Source organism: Cynocephalus volans, chromosome 3, assembly GCF_027409185.1.
Source record: "Cynocephalus volans isolate mCynVol1 chromosome 3, mCynVol1.pri, whole genome shotgun sequence".
Lineage (NCBI taxonomy): Eukaryota > Metazoa > Chordata > Mammalia > Dermoptera > Cynocephalidae > Cynocephalus > Cynocephalus volans.
In genome coordinates this window covers 88293730-88311307 of record NC_084462.1, presented here as the reverse complement: position 1 = coordinate 88311307, position 17578 = coordinate 88293730, and the positions used below count along the sequence as shown (strand labels likewise).

The 17578-nt window shown below is 39.9% G+C and overlaps 1 protein-coding gene across 1 annotated transcript in view; it reads right to left on the bottom strand.

Moving 5' to 3' along the window:
• The window catches only part of ATP8B4 (ATPase phospholipid transporting 8B4 (putative)), a 201528-nt gene that overhangs the window by 133079 nt on the left and 50871 nt on the right, over positions 1 to 17578 (bottom strand). The window contains exon 6 of the mRNA XM_063090055.1: positions 1924 to 1996. Within this exon, the coding sequence (XP_062946125.1) occupies positions 1924 to 1996 (73 nt within the window). The remainder of the gene's footprint in view (positions 1 to 1923; positions 1997 to 17578) is intronic.

Here is a 17578-nt window from a genome sequence, read left to right as displayed (position 1 = left end):
ATTTTATAAAGGAAATTATAGCATAATCAGCTTGAAAATTAATATTATGGTGCATGTGGTATACCAAGTAAGACCTCAGTAATTAACATTTTATTAATTCAGCACAATCAATAAATACTTTCTGATTATTCAGGAAGGAGCATTTCTTTTCCCTTTCTCTAGATTATGTTTTCTTCAAATAAACTGTAAATTAACAGTACTAATCAAAAAATACATGAGAACAAACTATTTTTAAAGTATTCAGGAAAATTCCCCCTCTGACTTCCAATCAAGATGACAGAATAGACGGTCCCTAGCATCACCCTCTCCCACAATCGACCAATTTACAACTATTAAAAAGCAACAACAGCCAAGCTAGGGCCGCTAGAGCTCAGGGGAAGAGGAGGAGAGACCCATGGAGTTTGTGAAGATGGGAGAAGCCACGATGAGGGAAAAAAAGGATCACTTCAACCATTTCATGCCCCAGCCACTTCAAGGCTGGCCCTGGCGAGCACAGGGAGCAGGAGCTGACAAAAGCCAAAACTGTGCCCCTCATATGAAGTTGCTTGGAGGTTGCAGGGGAGAAGAGGGACTTGGTGGCCCCCAGGCCAGCAAGACCACTAACAGGGTTCCCGTGGACCCACATAGGAGCAAGGGGCCACAGACAACTGAAAAAGGAGCCACTCAGAGGCCAATGAGTCATCGCAAGGAACCAGTGCATGGCCCTGGCCCGACTCATGGCAAGTGTTTGGAGTGAGGGGGGTGCGGGGACACTGGCCCACCAGGGGAAATATTAGGAATAGTATGGACAGCTAATCCACCCTCCAATCAGCTCAGGCTCACTCAGTGGAGACTGGTTAGGAATATAGATCTGCAGGGGGTGTAGTTTGCTGAAAAGACTTAGGTCCAGACCAGTGTTTCCACACAACCAAGGTGTACTGGATCTCACAAGACCTGGAAGTGCTTACAATGTCAACAATAAAACCTGAGCTGCACAAAAAGCCTTCCCTGGGGAATCAGCAGCAAAGTAGCATTTTAGCTCAACCACAGGGCTCAAGTGTGGTCCCCACAGAAATTCCCCCATTTAGAAGTAAGCAAAGGACAGCAAATCAGTTCCAGTGCAGACTTTAAGTGGTAGGGGCAGCTAATAATCCAGCACAGAACTGAAAGAAAATACAAATAACCCACAGATCAGAGACAAAGTTCTGATATTAACCAGTAAAGGTCTAACACCACCAAAGAACATCTGTGAAACCTAGAAGAGCTGGAAGTATCCTGAGCTCTCAAGCTGAGGCAGTAGGGAGACAAGGGCGTCAGTCATGTCCCCAGACATACACCTCCAGCCCAGTGACAACCACCAAGGTGCTGGAAGCACCCTGGGCTCCTGGGCTGGGGGAGGCCCACAGCCTCAGCCACACACCCCGCAAAGTCTGCATCCAGCCCAGCGATGATGAAGCCACCCCTGGGCTCACCTGCCAGAATGAGGGGGTGCCACAGGCCTCGACCTATTCCTCCACCCTTCCTCCTCTTCCTTTCCCCTCTCCCCCTCCCCCTAACTGCTCCACAACAACATCTTAGAATGTAAAAAAATAAGAAGAAACTAATTTAAAAATAAATAAATAAATAAAACAAAGTAAATACATAAATAAAGTACTCAGGAGCATTTTAAAAGCTCCTATTTATATAAAATGATTGACATCCTCATTTAAAATCTTTTGTATCTGTTAATTTAAAAGATCCCTAAGGAAATACACAAGGTGATAATCACTCAGCCTTATCTGAGTTACCAAGTTATTGAAATTAACAACTCAATAGGTGAGTTCCCTCACCTAAGGTGTTCCCTCCTTAACTACTCTGGATTTACTAAATTTGCAAGTGTAAATCCTTCCGTATGTATGCTGTTTTCATCTGAGATTAATTATTTTTAAAATATTGAATACTCACAGCAACAAATTGGTTATTTTCTAATTTAATGATGTCTCCCACTTTGACGTTCATCCATTTTTCATTCTGCAATCTAAGAAGAAAAGCAAAATTAACTTTTTTCAAGAATGGAGAAAAATCAAAAGCATAATCAAGGGAATGTATACACAATGCAGCATCTTATAATAGAGAAAGCCAATAAGACTTTCCTAGAACGTTAAATTCAAGAAGTAGAGAGTAGAATAGTGGTTAGCAGAGGCTGGGAAGGGTGGGAAGGAAGGGGGTCAGGGAGAGGCTGGTTAATGGGTACAAAAATACAGTTAGATGGGAGAAACAAGTTCTCGTGTTCAGGAGCATGGCAGGTGACTATAGTTAACAATAATTTTTTGTATATTTAAAAGAGCTAGAAGAGAAGACTCGGAATGTTCCAACACAAGGAAATGATAAATGTCTGAGGTGATGGAAATCTTAATTACCCTCATTTGGTCATTATTACACATTATATACATGTATCAAAATATCACATGTACCCCATAAATATGTATAATTATTGTGTATCGATTAAAAATAATAACTTATTTAAAATGGCAAAAGAAATGAATTCTTCTTTCCATGAGCAACATGGGAAGATAGGCCCAGAGAGGTTAAGTGATTTGTCCAAGGATACCCAGTGATTTGGTGGTAACCCTGGGCTAAACTCAAGATGCCCAATAGCCAACATGCTGCCCTGCCTTCCTTGAAGCTCATGTGTATCATGGAGCCCCAAGCCCACCCTTCACCAAGTTCAAAGGGGTTTAAGAGGAAAAGCTATTGTGCCCATGGGTTCCGCCCTCCAGTGACAAGTTGGTCAGGGCTGCCCAAAGCCAGAAAGGCCCTCTGGAAACAGACCACCTGTGGCAGTACATGGCGATGCCAACCAACCCTCCTGAAATTCCCTGAAATGTAAACTAGCTTTGGTTTCCACATTGGAAGTCTTCATCACACTTCTTTCTCAGAGTTTCCCTTTTAGGAGAGAAGGCTGGGATGAGTAGGGCCAGTTTCCCCAAAAAGTTAAGGTGGGCAAGTTAAGTTCATTGTGCAGTTATTTTATTTTTAAAATAACCTAATTTACTTGTTTTATAGGCTGGAAAACAGTTTTTTAAATATTTATACAACTGTGAAATATGCCTCACACTATCAACCCTGCTGGGTCATTTGGCTTAAACACTCAAAGAATTTTTCTTTAATATGAATCCAAGTACATGTTGTTCTGGAAAATTTTCAATTGCGGCATTTTCATCTCTAGCCAGAATTTAATCATTTTTCCAGTGCCATACTTTTCTGTACTTTATCTGACAACAATGGGAGAACCTAGGAAGACTTCCGAATCTCATTTTATTTATTTTTATAGGTATGGATTATGTGCTGGTTGATTTCTCCTGGGGATACCTCATCGGAGCAGTAGTGACATTTCTCAGGGGACAGTATCTCATAAAAAGTACACGCGAATAGACAAAGAAGGATATCATGTCTTTATTTATGGAAATTGCACTGCTACTGGATTGCCCTGAAGTCTCTAATTGAAAGTGCATCTGCTTCAGGAAGAATCTGAGATGATATTAAGTTTCATTTCCACACGCTAATTCCTTCTTCTTGTACACTATAAGCTCCAGGAAGGACAGCACAAGAAACAGCCAGCAGTATTCCCTGGATGTGGACCTCAAGCTAAGCACCATCCAACTGCTTCATCAATAACCTACACAATGGACACACGGACACACCTGTCAGATTGATGGACAGCACCCTAACAAGAAGAGAGCTCTTGGTGTACAGTCGACCCAGGAATCTATAATTAACAATGATTTACTGTATGTTATCAAATGTCTAGAAGAGAGGAGATCAAATGTTCACATCACAAAGAAATGATTGTTTTGCAGTGATGAATATGCTAATTACCCTGATTAGATCATCACACATCACATACATGTATTGAAATAGAACTCTGTGCCCCATAAATATGTACGATCAATATGTTTCAATAAATAAATAAATAAATAAATAAAATACGAACAACTTTTTTTAAAAAGTGAAGTATGGAAAAACAAAAAAATGAAGAAAGCATAACCCTTACAAAGTAAGGTTATGATAGAAAGTCATTTTATGACTTGAAACTGAATGAAGAGGAGGAAAAAGTACAAAGTTACACTCTACAAATGTAATCAGAGTTTTGCAGAAAAGGGGCTTGGGGATATTGATAAGCCATAGGCTGCATGAGATGTCTTGGTTAAACACTTATTTGAATATATACATGTAGAACAATCAATGTGTATAATAAAATCAGAGGAGTTTTTTTCAAGTGCTATTTCTTATTCTATCTTACCAGATACATATAACCGCACTTAACTAGGAACTCAGAGATACATTTAATGAACACCAGGGGTCGCAGCTACAGAAGTACCCAAACTTACCAAACAAACATAAACTGATAAAGACCCGCAAATGAATTTAAATCATATGTATTTTGAATCCAACCATTTTTCTTGCCCTACCCACTGCCATCACCACTGACAGCAACACAACATCAAAGACATCCCAGCAGGACTGGAGGGGCAGACAGAAAAATTTGCTTTAAAGCTCTTCTTCAAAATATTTCTAGACTTCTAAGAATTTTAGATTGTATAGCGGTTAGCTTTCGTCATCACCCTGAAGCAATGAAAGCAGACACTCCCTGGCTTTCCATGTGTGGTGCAGCTGTTCTCAGGGCTTGTGTTTGAGCAATCTTGCATCACGGCTCTGCGGGGACTCAGGATGGCCCTGTGGGCTATGAAGATGACACTTGGCTCCAGAGACTCAGCACCTTCAAACTTTGCTTTTATCTTTGTGAGGGAAAACCCTCTTGCAGTTATAGATGAATCGCAGTATATGAATATTCTGGAAACTAGTTAATTTGTTTAATTACACCAAATTGAGAAATTCCAAGACTTTAAAATGTGTTTCAGTTGTCAGTATCGTCATATTTCATATTATGAAATGAACATAATCTAGTTCATTTCAGGATTTCAAAAATAGATGAGGTCATAAGATAGCCTTTACCTTAGTAAACTCATAGGCCAATTGCTAAATAAGCCAAACTTCAAGAAAAATATTTATATATTTTAAATTCCAAAGGCACCATAAAACATATGGAGTTTAACTGCAGCAGAATAGCAACTAGAATTACTTTAAGGAAAGACTTTTTCACACTAACTACATGTCTACCCTCAGAACATCAGAAAATCTGAGTTGTAAGAAAAGGAGGCAAGAGATAACAACTGCACCTAATAATTGCTGATAAACTGGCCTGAACCCACTCCTTCACGGTGAGGCATGGCATCCTAAGAGCTTCGAGGTGTTGCTGAAAACCTCCTTGAGAAAATGCAAGCCCGAAAATAAGGCAGTACCTCCCATGCTCCATGTCAATAAACTATTGGCTTCAAAGTTGAGAAATCGAGTGTTTACCTTGAACAAGATACCAAGCCCAGTGCTAAAGCTCAAGGGACAGAAGAGGGGATCTTCGATGGACTCTTCAAGTCTCCTATCATCCTTTCCATACCCTGATGCTCCTGATTTCCCATCAGCAGCATAGATTGCTAAACAGAGGATTTCCTCAAAAGGTACAGAAGGAGTGTCAGGGTACAAAAGAGAGAAGATAATAAAGGTCAGTATAACTGACCTCCCCTAACTAACCAACCAAGCCACTTACACTGAGCTTGGTTTCTTCTTCAGTCTCAAGCACATATCAGCCCTATAACATTCAAAAGTATTCCGTTGCTCATACAGACTTTGTTTTGTCACTACTGTAATCTCAGGATTTAGAAGAATTCCTAGTTTATACTAGGCACTCAATAAATATTTATTGGGTAAATAATAAATAAATATAGAATTATTTCCAAAGACATTTGTTGAATACAAGCACTTTCCTGAACGTCTAAGAAGAATTTTAGAAACCAACATTTACTTAATGCTGACAGCATTCCAGGGACTATATTGATCCCTTTATATACAAAAGGGTTACCAAATAAAAATAAATGACACCCATTACATTTGAATTTCAGATAAACAACAAACTATTTTTTAGTATAAGTATTTTCCATGCAATATATTTGGCACATACTCATACTAAAACATTATTGCTTATCTAAAATTCAAATTTAACTGGTCTTATATTTTAATTTGTTACATCTGGCAACATTATTCATGTATCTTATCTCACTTAATCCTCACAACACCCCTATGAGACAAACACTGTCTTTACTCCCATTTTATAGAATAGGATGCTCAAGTTCAGAAAAATTGACACATTTGCCCTATTTTGCAATATCTATCAAAAATTTAAATGCTCACACACTTTGATATAAATATTCCACTTTAAAGAACTGATCATACAGGTGCTCAAATATGAATATACAAAAATCTTTATTGCAGCATTATTTGTAATAGCAATCAATTAGAAACCACTCAAATGCCCATCAGTAAGAATTAGATAGAAGTACCATGGAACACTTATTCAAACATGCTTCACCTCAATGGAATACAGTGCAGCTATGAAAAAAAATAAGATAGGTCTATATGTGCAGATATGAAATGTGCTCTAAGTTATGTTATTTGGGTCAAAAGAAGCACGTGAACAACACCACAAATCATGGTAAGATTCTGTGTTTTGAAACAAGGATATACCTACACATGTAAATGTTTTTACGTGCATAGAAAATTTATTGAAACACACACAAGAAACTGTTCAACAGTTGCCACTAGAGAAAGGAAATGAAGAGGGAAACAGGATGGGAGGGAGACTTCGATTCCAATGTATACTCTTTTGTACTGTTTGAGTTTTCAGCATTACATATGTTGGTATTTTAAAGGCTAATTTGGGAGAGAAAAATAGAAGGAAAGCAAATTCTGCCAAGTTCATATGTAAGTAGCAGGGCCAGGACTGGAACCCAAGTCTGTCTGGCTACAAAGCCCATACTCTTAATAAACCTATATTTATTGTGTATTTGTTTTACTTTTTTTTTTCCTATGGTAATTATGTGTTGCCTATGTAGAAAGAGAATGGACATTAAGGAGCTGAAAGGATTCAATCGTGGCAACAGTACACACTTCCGATATTTGAAACCAGCTGATCCAAAGCAGCTTGCAGCCATGGTCCCCCGACACAAATGCTCAGTGGACAGCAGCAGTTTCTGGTTCTTTTCCATCCCAGTGCTGTCAGAGCCACACTAGAGTAAAATATGCAGCTTGGCCCTAATCCCCTATCAGACTGGTGAATAGGATCTCATTACATTGAGAATGAACATAATGCTCATATCTTTGGGATCTATTTATTTTGAAGAATGCAGATGTTTCCCTACTTTTTCTCCCTTCTTCTCAGCAAAATGCTTGTGCTGAGGCAAAAATCACATGGGGCAGTCTGTGGTCAGCTGCTGAAGCTTCTCTCTCACCAATTTGGCCGGGGGAAGGGTAGAAAGAAGGGAAGATGATGAAAGATGCAGTCTTACAGCATGGATAATTTAGTTTAACAATTTGCTGAGAAAAAGTAATCAATGTTAAAGATATCCTGCCTAGTTATATAAATCCTTATAAATCCAATTATACATTATTTGGATGCAGAAACACATACACACGACAATTTAGCCTTACTATTTTGAAAACAAAATGATCAATTCACTTACTAAGCTTTACTTGAACAATAAGCCTGCTGAATGTTGGGCAGAAAGTGTATTCTCTTTCATCATTTCCCTAAACCAAAATCCTTCCCCCGATCCAGTCTCCTAAGTCCCTCTCTATCTTACATAAATTCTTCATAGGAGTCCATTAACAGATGGCTAATAGGTTATGAGACCACAGGAAATTCAGAAGAAAATGATTTCAAAGGAAGAGTATTACCTCTGCTCTCACACATGAATGCTGAAAGAAATACCGTAGACTGACCATGGAGAAAACAGAGCTACTTAGGTCTAGATCGTATTCCTGGCAGCAGATTTAGAGAGTGATGTGTGTGCAAGAAGTTGATTGGAAAGTACCCTTGGGATTAACACCTATGAGAGAGGGAAGGAAGCACAGTTGGGCAGAGGGAGGAGTTGGGTTGTTGATGCAGTCACAACGAAGGCCTCAGCCAAGTCCATGGGGAGCTCTGGAGCTGGAAGGAGTGACCTTGAGCAAACACTGTCCTCAGCCAAGGGCAATTCCCAGAGAGGGCTGATAACTAAGGGTGGTACACGGGCAGCACTCCTGGTAGTTGGGGAACTATGTCCTGCGGTCCTGAGAGGAGGGTGGGGGAGGGACAAAAAAGCTATTAAGTCCTAAATAGCTTTTAAGAAAATTTTTAAATGTCACTTTAGAGTAAGTTGTAATATTCATTATCTTGAGTTCCTAAGAAACAAGATAGCATGTAGGAAGAATTCTTGATTAGTTGATCACCCACTGGCACATGAGGTACCATCACCTGCATTAATGAGTTCAAGACCACTGTTAGACGCACACAATGAGCACTCTGAGCTAGACACTGAGCTGAGTGTCAGGTCTACAAGTGGAATTAGATGCTGATTGTTGTTATCAAGAACCTGGAGACTAGTGGAAAAAAGTAAATCTGGCTCTTAAATAACCACAATTAAATCATCTTTGTTGTCTGATACCTGGACCATGTGGATATTCTTCCATTCAACAATGAAGAATACCTGTACTTTAGGAGAATGACCTCAGTGTTAGATTGTTTGCCATAGAGCTGTCATCAAAAGCTCAGTGAGAAAACTGATAGACCAGAGAGACTGTCTAATAAAGAATACATTAACTTTCATTCCTCAAGATATTCCAAGCTTTGTCCCCATATACAGTGAGCTCATCAGAAAACTATATGCCTGGACTGTATTATTCTGGTCCCTCTAGACTTGTCTTCTCAGAATCATGACTTAACAACACGCCAACAGATTTCAATCAGGATTTGCTTGTGGTCATGAGTAAAACATCTCTGCTTTCTGAGACTTCAATCATTATGTCATTCATATTCTCTCAGGACCGAAATAAACTTTATTGCTCACGATTACTAGAATACTTTCTTTCAACAGACCATCAGTTTTGTACTCTCGGCACCTTCATTATGAAGAGAAACAAAGTTTAAGGTAATGTTTTAAATTTATGAATGACAAATCTTAGTGGATTGTTTAAACAAAAACTAAAATATCTTACAGTAAGATTCTGTCCTTTGAGGATGACATTGTAGGAACCATTTTGATACTTGCAGAAACAAAATTCTATTCAGAATGGACCAGAAGTTGGAATTAATTCTTTTAAAAATCATTACCTTCTTGAAGAGAATATTGACTTCTTGTTTATGAAGGAAATGATGTAACATAGTAAAGACTTCATGTTGTAGAACCAGAAAACATGGACTTGAGTCCAGACTTTGCCACCAACCAGCCATACGACTTTGGGGAACAAATTGACCAAAACTGGAATTCCCCACTATGATCCCATGTGGGGAGCTGCCCACGTTACACCGTAATCGCCATTACAAGATGGCGCCGGCCGACACTGACAATCGGCAAAAACAAGTCTAGAGCGCATGTGCTGGGAAATTCCCCAACCTCCAGTCTCTGCCTCTCCCGTGGCGTCATCTGGGCTGATGCACGACCGCCAGTCAGAGAGGGACACGTCCTAGGCGAGGGACAGTTTTCTATAAAAGGGAACGGGTTTCTGTACTTGGGGTCTCCGCCCCATAAGCTTGTGCTCTGCCTCTCAAGACGCATTAAAGCTTTACTGCAGAAGGATCCTGTGTGTGCCGCGTCGTTCTTGCTGGCGAGACGGTTGCGCGGGACAATCCCACAAGAATTGGTTCTTGTCAACTCCTCAAAATGTCTCTTTATGAGAGAAATACCACATGTTCTCACTTATTGGTGGGAGCTAAAAATTAATATATAAATTCACACACACACACACACACACACACACACAGACACACACACACACACACACAAACCGGGGGTGGGGAGGGGAGAAGATATAACAACCACAATTATTTGAAGTTGATACGACGAGCAAACAGAAAGGACATTGTTGGGGGGGAGGGGGGGAGGGAGAAGGGAGGGAGGTTTTGGTGATGGGGAGCAATAATCAGCCACAATGTATATCGACAAAATAAAATTTAAAAAAAAAAAAAAAATGTCTCTTTATGCATAAGACTAAGGTCTACAAAATGGTATAAACCCGTCTGACATTTAAACACCTATTTATCTTGATATTTGTGAGTTTCAGATGAGATAAATTTATGAAATCATTTTGTAAACTGCAAAATAATGTACATATTTGAAGTATTGTGATGTTTTTACTATTTTGAAGCACCTCATTATAAGGATGGTCCATTCTGATTTTTATTTCAAGTCTTCCAAAGAGCTCTCTACACTCACTCTCTCTCCTTCTTGACTGCCCATGTTCCCTCCAATCAGGGTTTCATCCCCACCCCTCCAACTACAGCCTGTCTTCTCATTCTTCATGTTGCCAAATCCAATGATCAGTTCTCGGTCTTTATTCATCACAGCTAGCCACTCTCTCTTTCTTCAAATACTTTCTTTGCCGTCAACCCAGAACACCACATTCACGTGGTTTTCCTCTTGCTTCATTAGTCCCTCCTTTGCAAACCCTCAGCTAGCCCTTTCTCCTCTTCCCAGCTTTAAACCTTGGAGTTCCCCAGAGCGCCTGTGTTCACTACGTAGGTCTTAGGCGCTCAACAAAGGTGGCAAGATGACTTTCAAATTTGTATCCTCTCCCCTAATTTTTAACTGCACAATCTACACCTCTACAGAGTGACTAATATATTGATAGAACTCTGGTTTCCCAGCCTAGGCAGAAAATCACCACTGCCAGCACATGCTCCCTCCCCAGTTGTCCCCATCTTGGAACCCCAGCTAAGAACTGTGGACTACTGCTTTCTCTCTTCACACACACCCACTAGGACAGCACTCCTGCTGTCTCTACCTTCAAAATACAACTCAGTCTTTGGAAATTAAATAATATCAAGGAAGTACTGCTACTTTGTTGGATGCAATAATGGTATTATACCTAAATACGTTTTAAGTTCTTACATGTTCAAGATAAATACTAACACATTTAGTAATAGCATGATATGACATACAGGATTGCTTTTTAAATACCACAGAAAATAAAAAGTGAGGATGGATACAAAAATAGCAGGAAGTCAATGGTGACTGCAGCTAATACATAGATAAGGTTTCATTGTGCTGTTCTATTTGTGTGTGTGTGTGTGTGTGTGTGTGTGTGTGTGTGTGTGTGTGTGTGTGTGTGTGTTGAAAATTCATGATAGACGATAATGATGAAGAGACAGATAGATAGACAGTCCTACCTCTCCTCATGGCCTTCACTGCTACCACCCAAGTCAATGGCATCATTGTCTCACCTGGACAACGTAGGAAACAAAATTTGTTGTCCTCATTTTGCTCCCACCTCCCTCTGCTGTCCACTGTCCACAGAGCAGCAAGAGAAATCTTTTTGTCATTCTTACCATTTTCCTGCTTAAAACCCTCCAATGGCTTCTCATAACAATGAACATAAAAATGGAATTGTCCACCATTAACACCATTACCTACATTACCTTTTGCCAGCCTCTCAGAACACCCCTTTGTCACAATACTCTAGCCACAGTAGATATCTTACTGTCAAGTTCATTTTCACTTTAGGGATTTTATGCTTGCTGCTTCTTTTACCCTAGATCTTGGCAAGGCTAGCTCACTTTCAACTCAAATGTTGCCCCTTAAAAAGGGGACCACCCTATTTAAAATCATCTCCGCACCCCCCATTCTATCACTCTCTGTCCTCTTATCCTATTGCATTTTCTTTGCTGCACTTATAACTACCTGAAAACATATTACTTATTTATATTTTGTTTATTGCCTGTCTTCCCCACTAAAAGGTAGGCTCATTTGGGCAGGGATTTGTCTAGCCGGCTCATTTCTCTACACTTAGTATGTAGGACAGTGCATGGCACATATGAGGTGCTCAAAACATATTTGTTGAATAAATGTTTGAATGGAGTACCTATTTATGTGGTTACTCATACAGTGCGCTTAGCATATTTCTCTCCAGAGCTGATGTAATGGTTTCACATGGCTATACCTGCTGGGAAGGCCCTAAGAAAGCAGAGAAAACAGCAAAGTATGGAAAGAGGGTAGGATCAGAATGAATCTTGCAGGGCAAACAACAATAACTTAGAGAATAAAAGCATTATTCATTTTCCCCAGAGTGTACTTCTGACTTACTCTTCACATGGCCATAAAGTCAAGAAACACTTTCTGCAGGAGAGCCAACCTCTTTGATGTCTTTAAATTTCCATTTTCTTCACCATGATCTATGTCATCAACGCATATTGCTGGATAAAAGTGTAAGTGGTAACTGCCGAATTCAACAAATATTGAGCACCAACTATCTGTCAGGCAGTGGGCCAAGCAATGGGGATAAACCCAGTATGGTCCCTGTCCTGAAGTGGCTTATCATCTAGAGAAAGCACTTAAAATGGTCTTGCTTCTAAAATGCTGTGCTTAATTCCACCCTGGTGACATTTACAACATGCTGTGGGCAGACAGACAGGATACTGATCGTTCTACCTGCCTGAAGTAGGTATTGGGGGGATTTCCAGAGATGGTAACACAGATGCTGAGCCTTGATGGATGAAGAGAGAAGGGAAAGAACATATTGCAGGTTTAAGAAAGGCACGTAACTTGGTGTGATTGGAGACGATGTTCAAAAGGCTAGCTAAGAGGCTCGAGTAGAAGAGGTGCTTCTGATTGTAAGGAATGGTGAGAGAAGTTACCAAAAAGTTTTTAACAGGAACATGCTTTGAGCTGCGCTGTTTTATGGAAAGAAAACTGGCAAAAATGTGCATGGCTTAGCATGGACCAGTCCTACTTAGAGAAACATAACTCAACCTGCACACCACACCAGCAGAGACCCTGAAGCAATATCTCTGCATACATTAAAAAGATGTCATTGTTTCCCGCTGGAGGAATTTACTACAAGACAAGATTTTAAATATGGTTATGTGCCACATAATAACTTTTTGGCCAATTAAAGGCATGTATAGGATGGTGGCCAGAGCAATAGGTCATACCATTTAGCCTAGGTGCATAGCAGGCTACACCATCTGGGTTTGTATAAGTTCACTCTATGATGTTCACACAACAAGGAAATCACCTAAAGATGCATTTCTTAGAATTTATCCTTGTTAAGCAACATATGACTGTATATTCTCAAAAAGAACACAAAGATGCTACAGGCTAACAATAAGCAATGCATATAAGTAGACAAGTCACATGAATGAGAAATAATAAAAGCAGTTAATAGATATTTGGAAAAAAAGTCACTTTTGCTAGAAATCAACAAATTTTTAAAACAAGACATGTATTTATACTTATCAAAACTGGCCTATATTTTTAAAAGATAATATTCAAAGTTGTAATGGTGTTGTAGAAAAACTACTCTCATTTGTTCAAATGGGGGGATAAATTAGCATAAACTTCCTGGAAAGAAATTTAACAATATGTATTAAGAACCTTAAAAATACAAACCTTATTTGTAAGCAGATTCTCTAGAAATACAGCGTAAAGAAATAATTGGAGATGCACATAAAATTTACATTCAAAGATGTTTCTGTCAGAGGTATTTATAAAAACAAAAAATTAAAAACAAGCGAATTATCCAACAATATGGGAATGATCAATTATAGCACATCTATTATACAACCATTAAAAATAAGTTTTAAAAGAATTTTTAATGCCATACATGAGTTATCAATATCCAAAAAAAAAAAAAAAGTGGAATGCAAAATTGCATATATTGCATGGGCTTTTTTGCATATATTTATATTTGCAAAAAACAAACTAATGCAACAACAAGGATAATACTTTTTGGGAAAAAAAGTAGACATTTTTACTTACCTGGGTTTTTTACATTTTTAGTTGACTAATTTTAGTTAAAGATTCACCTCTTCTAGGAAGCCTCTTATGACCCCCACACTGGGCTACGTACCCCCTCTTCAGTTCTTCAGTCCATGAACACCTCCATCAAAACATACATTATATTGAAACTCTCCACTTGCTTGTCTCCATCTCCCACACAATGTGAGTCGTGAATACAGAAATGGTATATTAATCAGCTTTGATACATAGAAGGTACTCAATATTGGGGAAGTAAGACAGACCTAAAGACTCCTCTTTGGTTCAGATTGGCCATGATATGGCTGGTCTTAAGAGGGCTGGGCCAAAATTTCAAATGACCCTAACAAGACTGGCTCTACTGCTGAGCCCTATCAGTTTTTTCAATCCAAGCCAAAAGGATTGGGTTATAAGCAGGAACTGGAACACTCTCCCCTGGCCCAACCCAGGACGTGAACTAAAGTGTCCAAAGGAATCCCCTATTACCAGACCCAGCAGACCTAGGTAAACTTTGCTTTGGGTGAAGATCCTAACATATCTGCTGCCCTGTGTCCCACTGATCATAGCTCTGTAAGTTCCAGAAACAGCAGAAAGCCTTGGGCTCGGGGTTGGTATATCAAATTAGTGGTTCCATTTCTCATATTTTAGAGATAAGAAGGATAATGAAGGCCTTCTAATGCAATCCCCTCATTTCTCTCTGGCATTACTCAAATCTTAAAGTCTCTAGGTTTTTTCCCTACCCCCTGGATCTATCAATATGATGTTTTTTTGGCTGGAGTAGACTATGGTTCTTTTAGAAAGATGAAACCTTTCTGCCAGAAAGTTGCCCTTTTAGTTACTTTGTGGAAAACACTCTGCATTGTGTACTCCACCCAGCTCCGGGATGAAGTTTTTCTGCTTCGTAGCAATGACAAGCTGGCCTCCCACTCCAAGCCCTCTCTCTGCTTTCTAGCTATCAAGGGATTTCAAGGCCTTATGGTCTTATTTATAGTCTGTAAAAATATGTCTAAATATGTGCATGAGCAATCTTCTGTCTTCTGAATTTCTTTCTTAATTACAAGAGTCACTACTGGGAACTGTATTTTCACCTTGGCTAATAAGGAGATTTCATGCCAAGGATGTTGGTCAATAATTAGGTACACTTGGGTAGAACTTAAATTAGTTTGACATTATTCATACCAAATTTGAAACTGAATATCAACAAATCTTCATGCCAATTATAAGCATTTATAGCTACATTCCTTTACATATTTGTTTGTATAAACTCTAATCCCTACGTTTTTAGACATCTAAAACGTGAAAAATGCTCTCTATTTAATAGGGCCTCCGTTGAAACTGTTTTCCCATCTTATATCTCAATTTCAGTGTTCCTTCTTCATCCTTACAAGAAAGTGAGAAAAGAGATACAGAGTAAGAACAAAAGTTAGAATAAAGAGAAATAAAAACAAAAGAAGAATTTGAAAATATTCACTAAAACAGAAGGAAAGGGTGTCCCTGGTAGTCTCAGTACAGAAAGCGTGACAGCATCTCTGTGCCTCGGCATCCACAGGAATTGAGACCAAAGGCAAAAAAAATAACAATAATGTCTTTTGAAACTACTTTCTGTAATGAAGGATCAGATGAAAAAGAGAAAGCCCAAAAAAGAAAACAGGACAGATCCTAAGAAATATGTCCCCAAGTGAGCAGTGACGGTGTAGTACGTGACTTATCTGATGGGGTACAGATAAACGAAGACATGCCTCTTTTCTTATTTTTTATTTGTCTTGCTCTTACTGGAAAATTAGGTTCTATTATTTTAAAAAATATTAACCTACTTGTGTTATCCAAGATTCAGGAGGAAGTATTAAGTGAAAGAAGGCAAATTTCCATTAAAATCATGTACCTAGCAATTTAACCCACAGTACTGTGACCCCAAAACCTATTTCTAATAAAGCAAGTGTTTGCAAAGCTAAGTCCTCAAGGGGGTTAAGTTTGGATTGGTCCAACCTCAGCTGATAGAGACAGTAAACAGATTGTATGGTAGAGGTCAGTCATTTCCAACAGATACTTAATAACCGAGTCTAGAAAGAAGAAAACTCAGCTCTCCCTTTTTGGCAGAAAACTTTAATTTTTTTTTTTTTTTTTTTTTTTTTTGCATTTTAAAACTATTTACAGTTCATATGGTTTCCAGACCCGCTCTCCAGAAGCGAGGGCACCATCCCCTGCCTGGGTCTCTCAGCTCTCCACATGTGATTTCTCAGGCAGCCAGCCAGCTGAGCATTTGATTTGAAAACAAAGCCTTAAATTTAGCCGTGTGTGGGGGAAGCATGTCTGAACACAAATGCCCAAGAACGGGGCAGGGTAACAAGATGAGGCCAGCCGGGTGAACACGTCGCCAGCCACATCGCCAGCCAGGCAATTCGGAAAAGTGCTGCTGTCAGGGAAACGCCTGCTGCAGACCCCAGTGAGCCCACCTCTGCTTCTCTACCCAGCTGTCTAGGGCTGCCCAGATTCCCACACTTTGGTTCATCTGATGTGCTGTAACCAGGGGCTGGCTGCAAATGACAGAGTAAGCATTGCTTCAAGCACTGTCTGGAGATCTGCTAATTCAGAAATGAGGCCCAGATGGCCCTAACCCCTTCCCTTTCTTTAAATGTCAGACACTACCCCATGCACGTGAAGGTGCAGTGGTGCCAAGGAGACTCCCAGTGTCACAGAATGCTAGGATTACAGATGGGTGGGGCATCCAAGGACCCCACATTCTCAAGTGGCAATGACAGCAGACAGCGATGTGTACAGAACATGCAATATGTGGACACCTCCCCTTGCCCCATATTAGTTGCAGGGAAGAAAGGAGTCAGGGGCAGGGGGACATAAAAGATATTCTGCTTTTGCATTTTGCTCGCCCGACATATGATTACTGAGTATTGGCTGTGTGCTGGACACTATTCAGTTGATGACGGTAATACAGAGATTGTCTCAGCCTCAAGTGACTCACAGTAGTAATAAGAACAGACAGACAAGTGGCCTTCCATGCAATCCCACTGTTGTTAGAGAAAAGACCCAAACTCTCAGTGTGGTCAAGGCCCAGTGGGGTCTGGCCCCTGACTGCTTTGCCAGCCCCATATCACCCTGTTCTTCTCCTGGCTTTACTCCTGGAACTTCTGCCACTTGGTTCCTCATAATCACCATCCTTCCTCCCTCCACAGGGCCTTTGCACATGCTGTTCCCTCTGTCTGGAATTCTCCTTCCGATCTCATTTGCTTTCCATCCCATGGCTCCCTTCACCACCACCACCTCTTTCTAGTCAATTTCTCAGCTCAAATGTACTACTTCCTCAAAGAACCCTTCCTAAACTGCCTCACTTTACCTCACCTCTGCCTACCCCCCCAAAATAAAACCTTTCTTTAGAACCACATTTTTTTCCTTTGCAGCATTTGCCCTGAATTGTAGTTATACGCTGCTTAGCATGACGACCTTATCCAGTCTACCTCCCCCACCAACACTAAGCTCTGTGATTGCAGAGACCTGCCTGTTTGGGTTCACCTGCATTTCCCTGTCCTAACACAGTGCCTAGAACACAGTAAGCACTCAATAAAGATTGACAAATTAATGAAAGGTAAGGAGACTATTACAACACCACCATGTGCAATGATAGAGTGCGATGATAAAGATGAGCACAGAATGTGTGGGAGTATCTGGTCGGGGCATTAACTCTGATAGTCTCATGCTCTCAATTG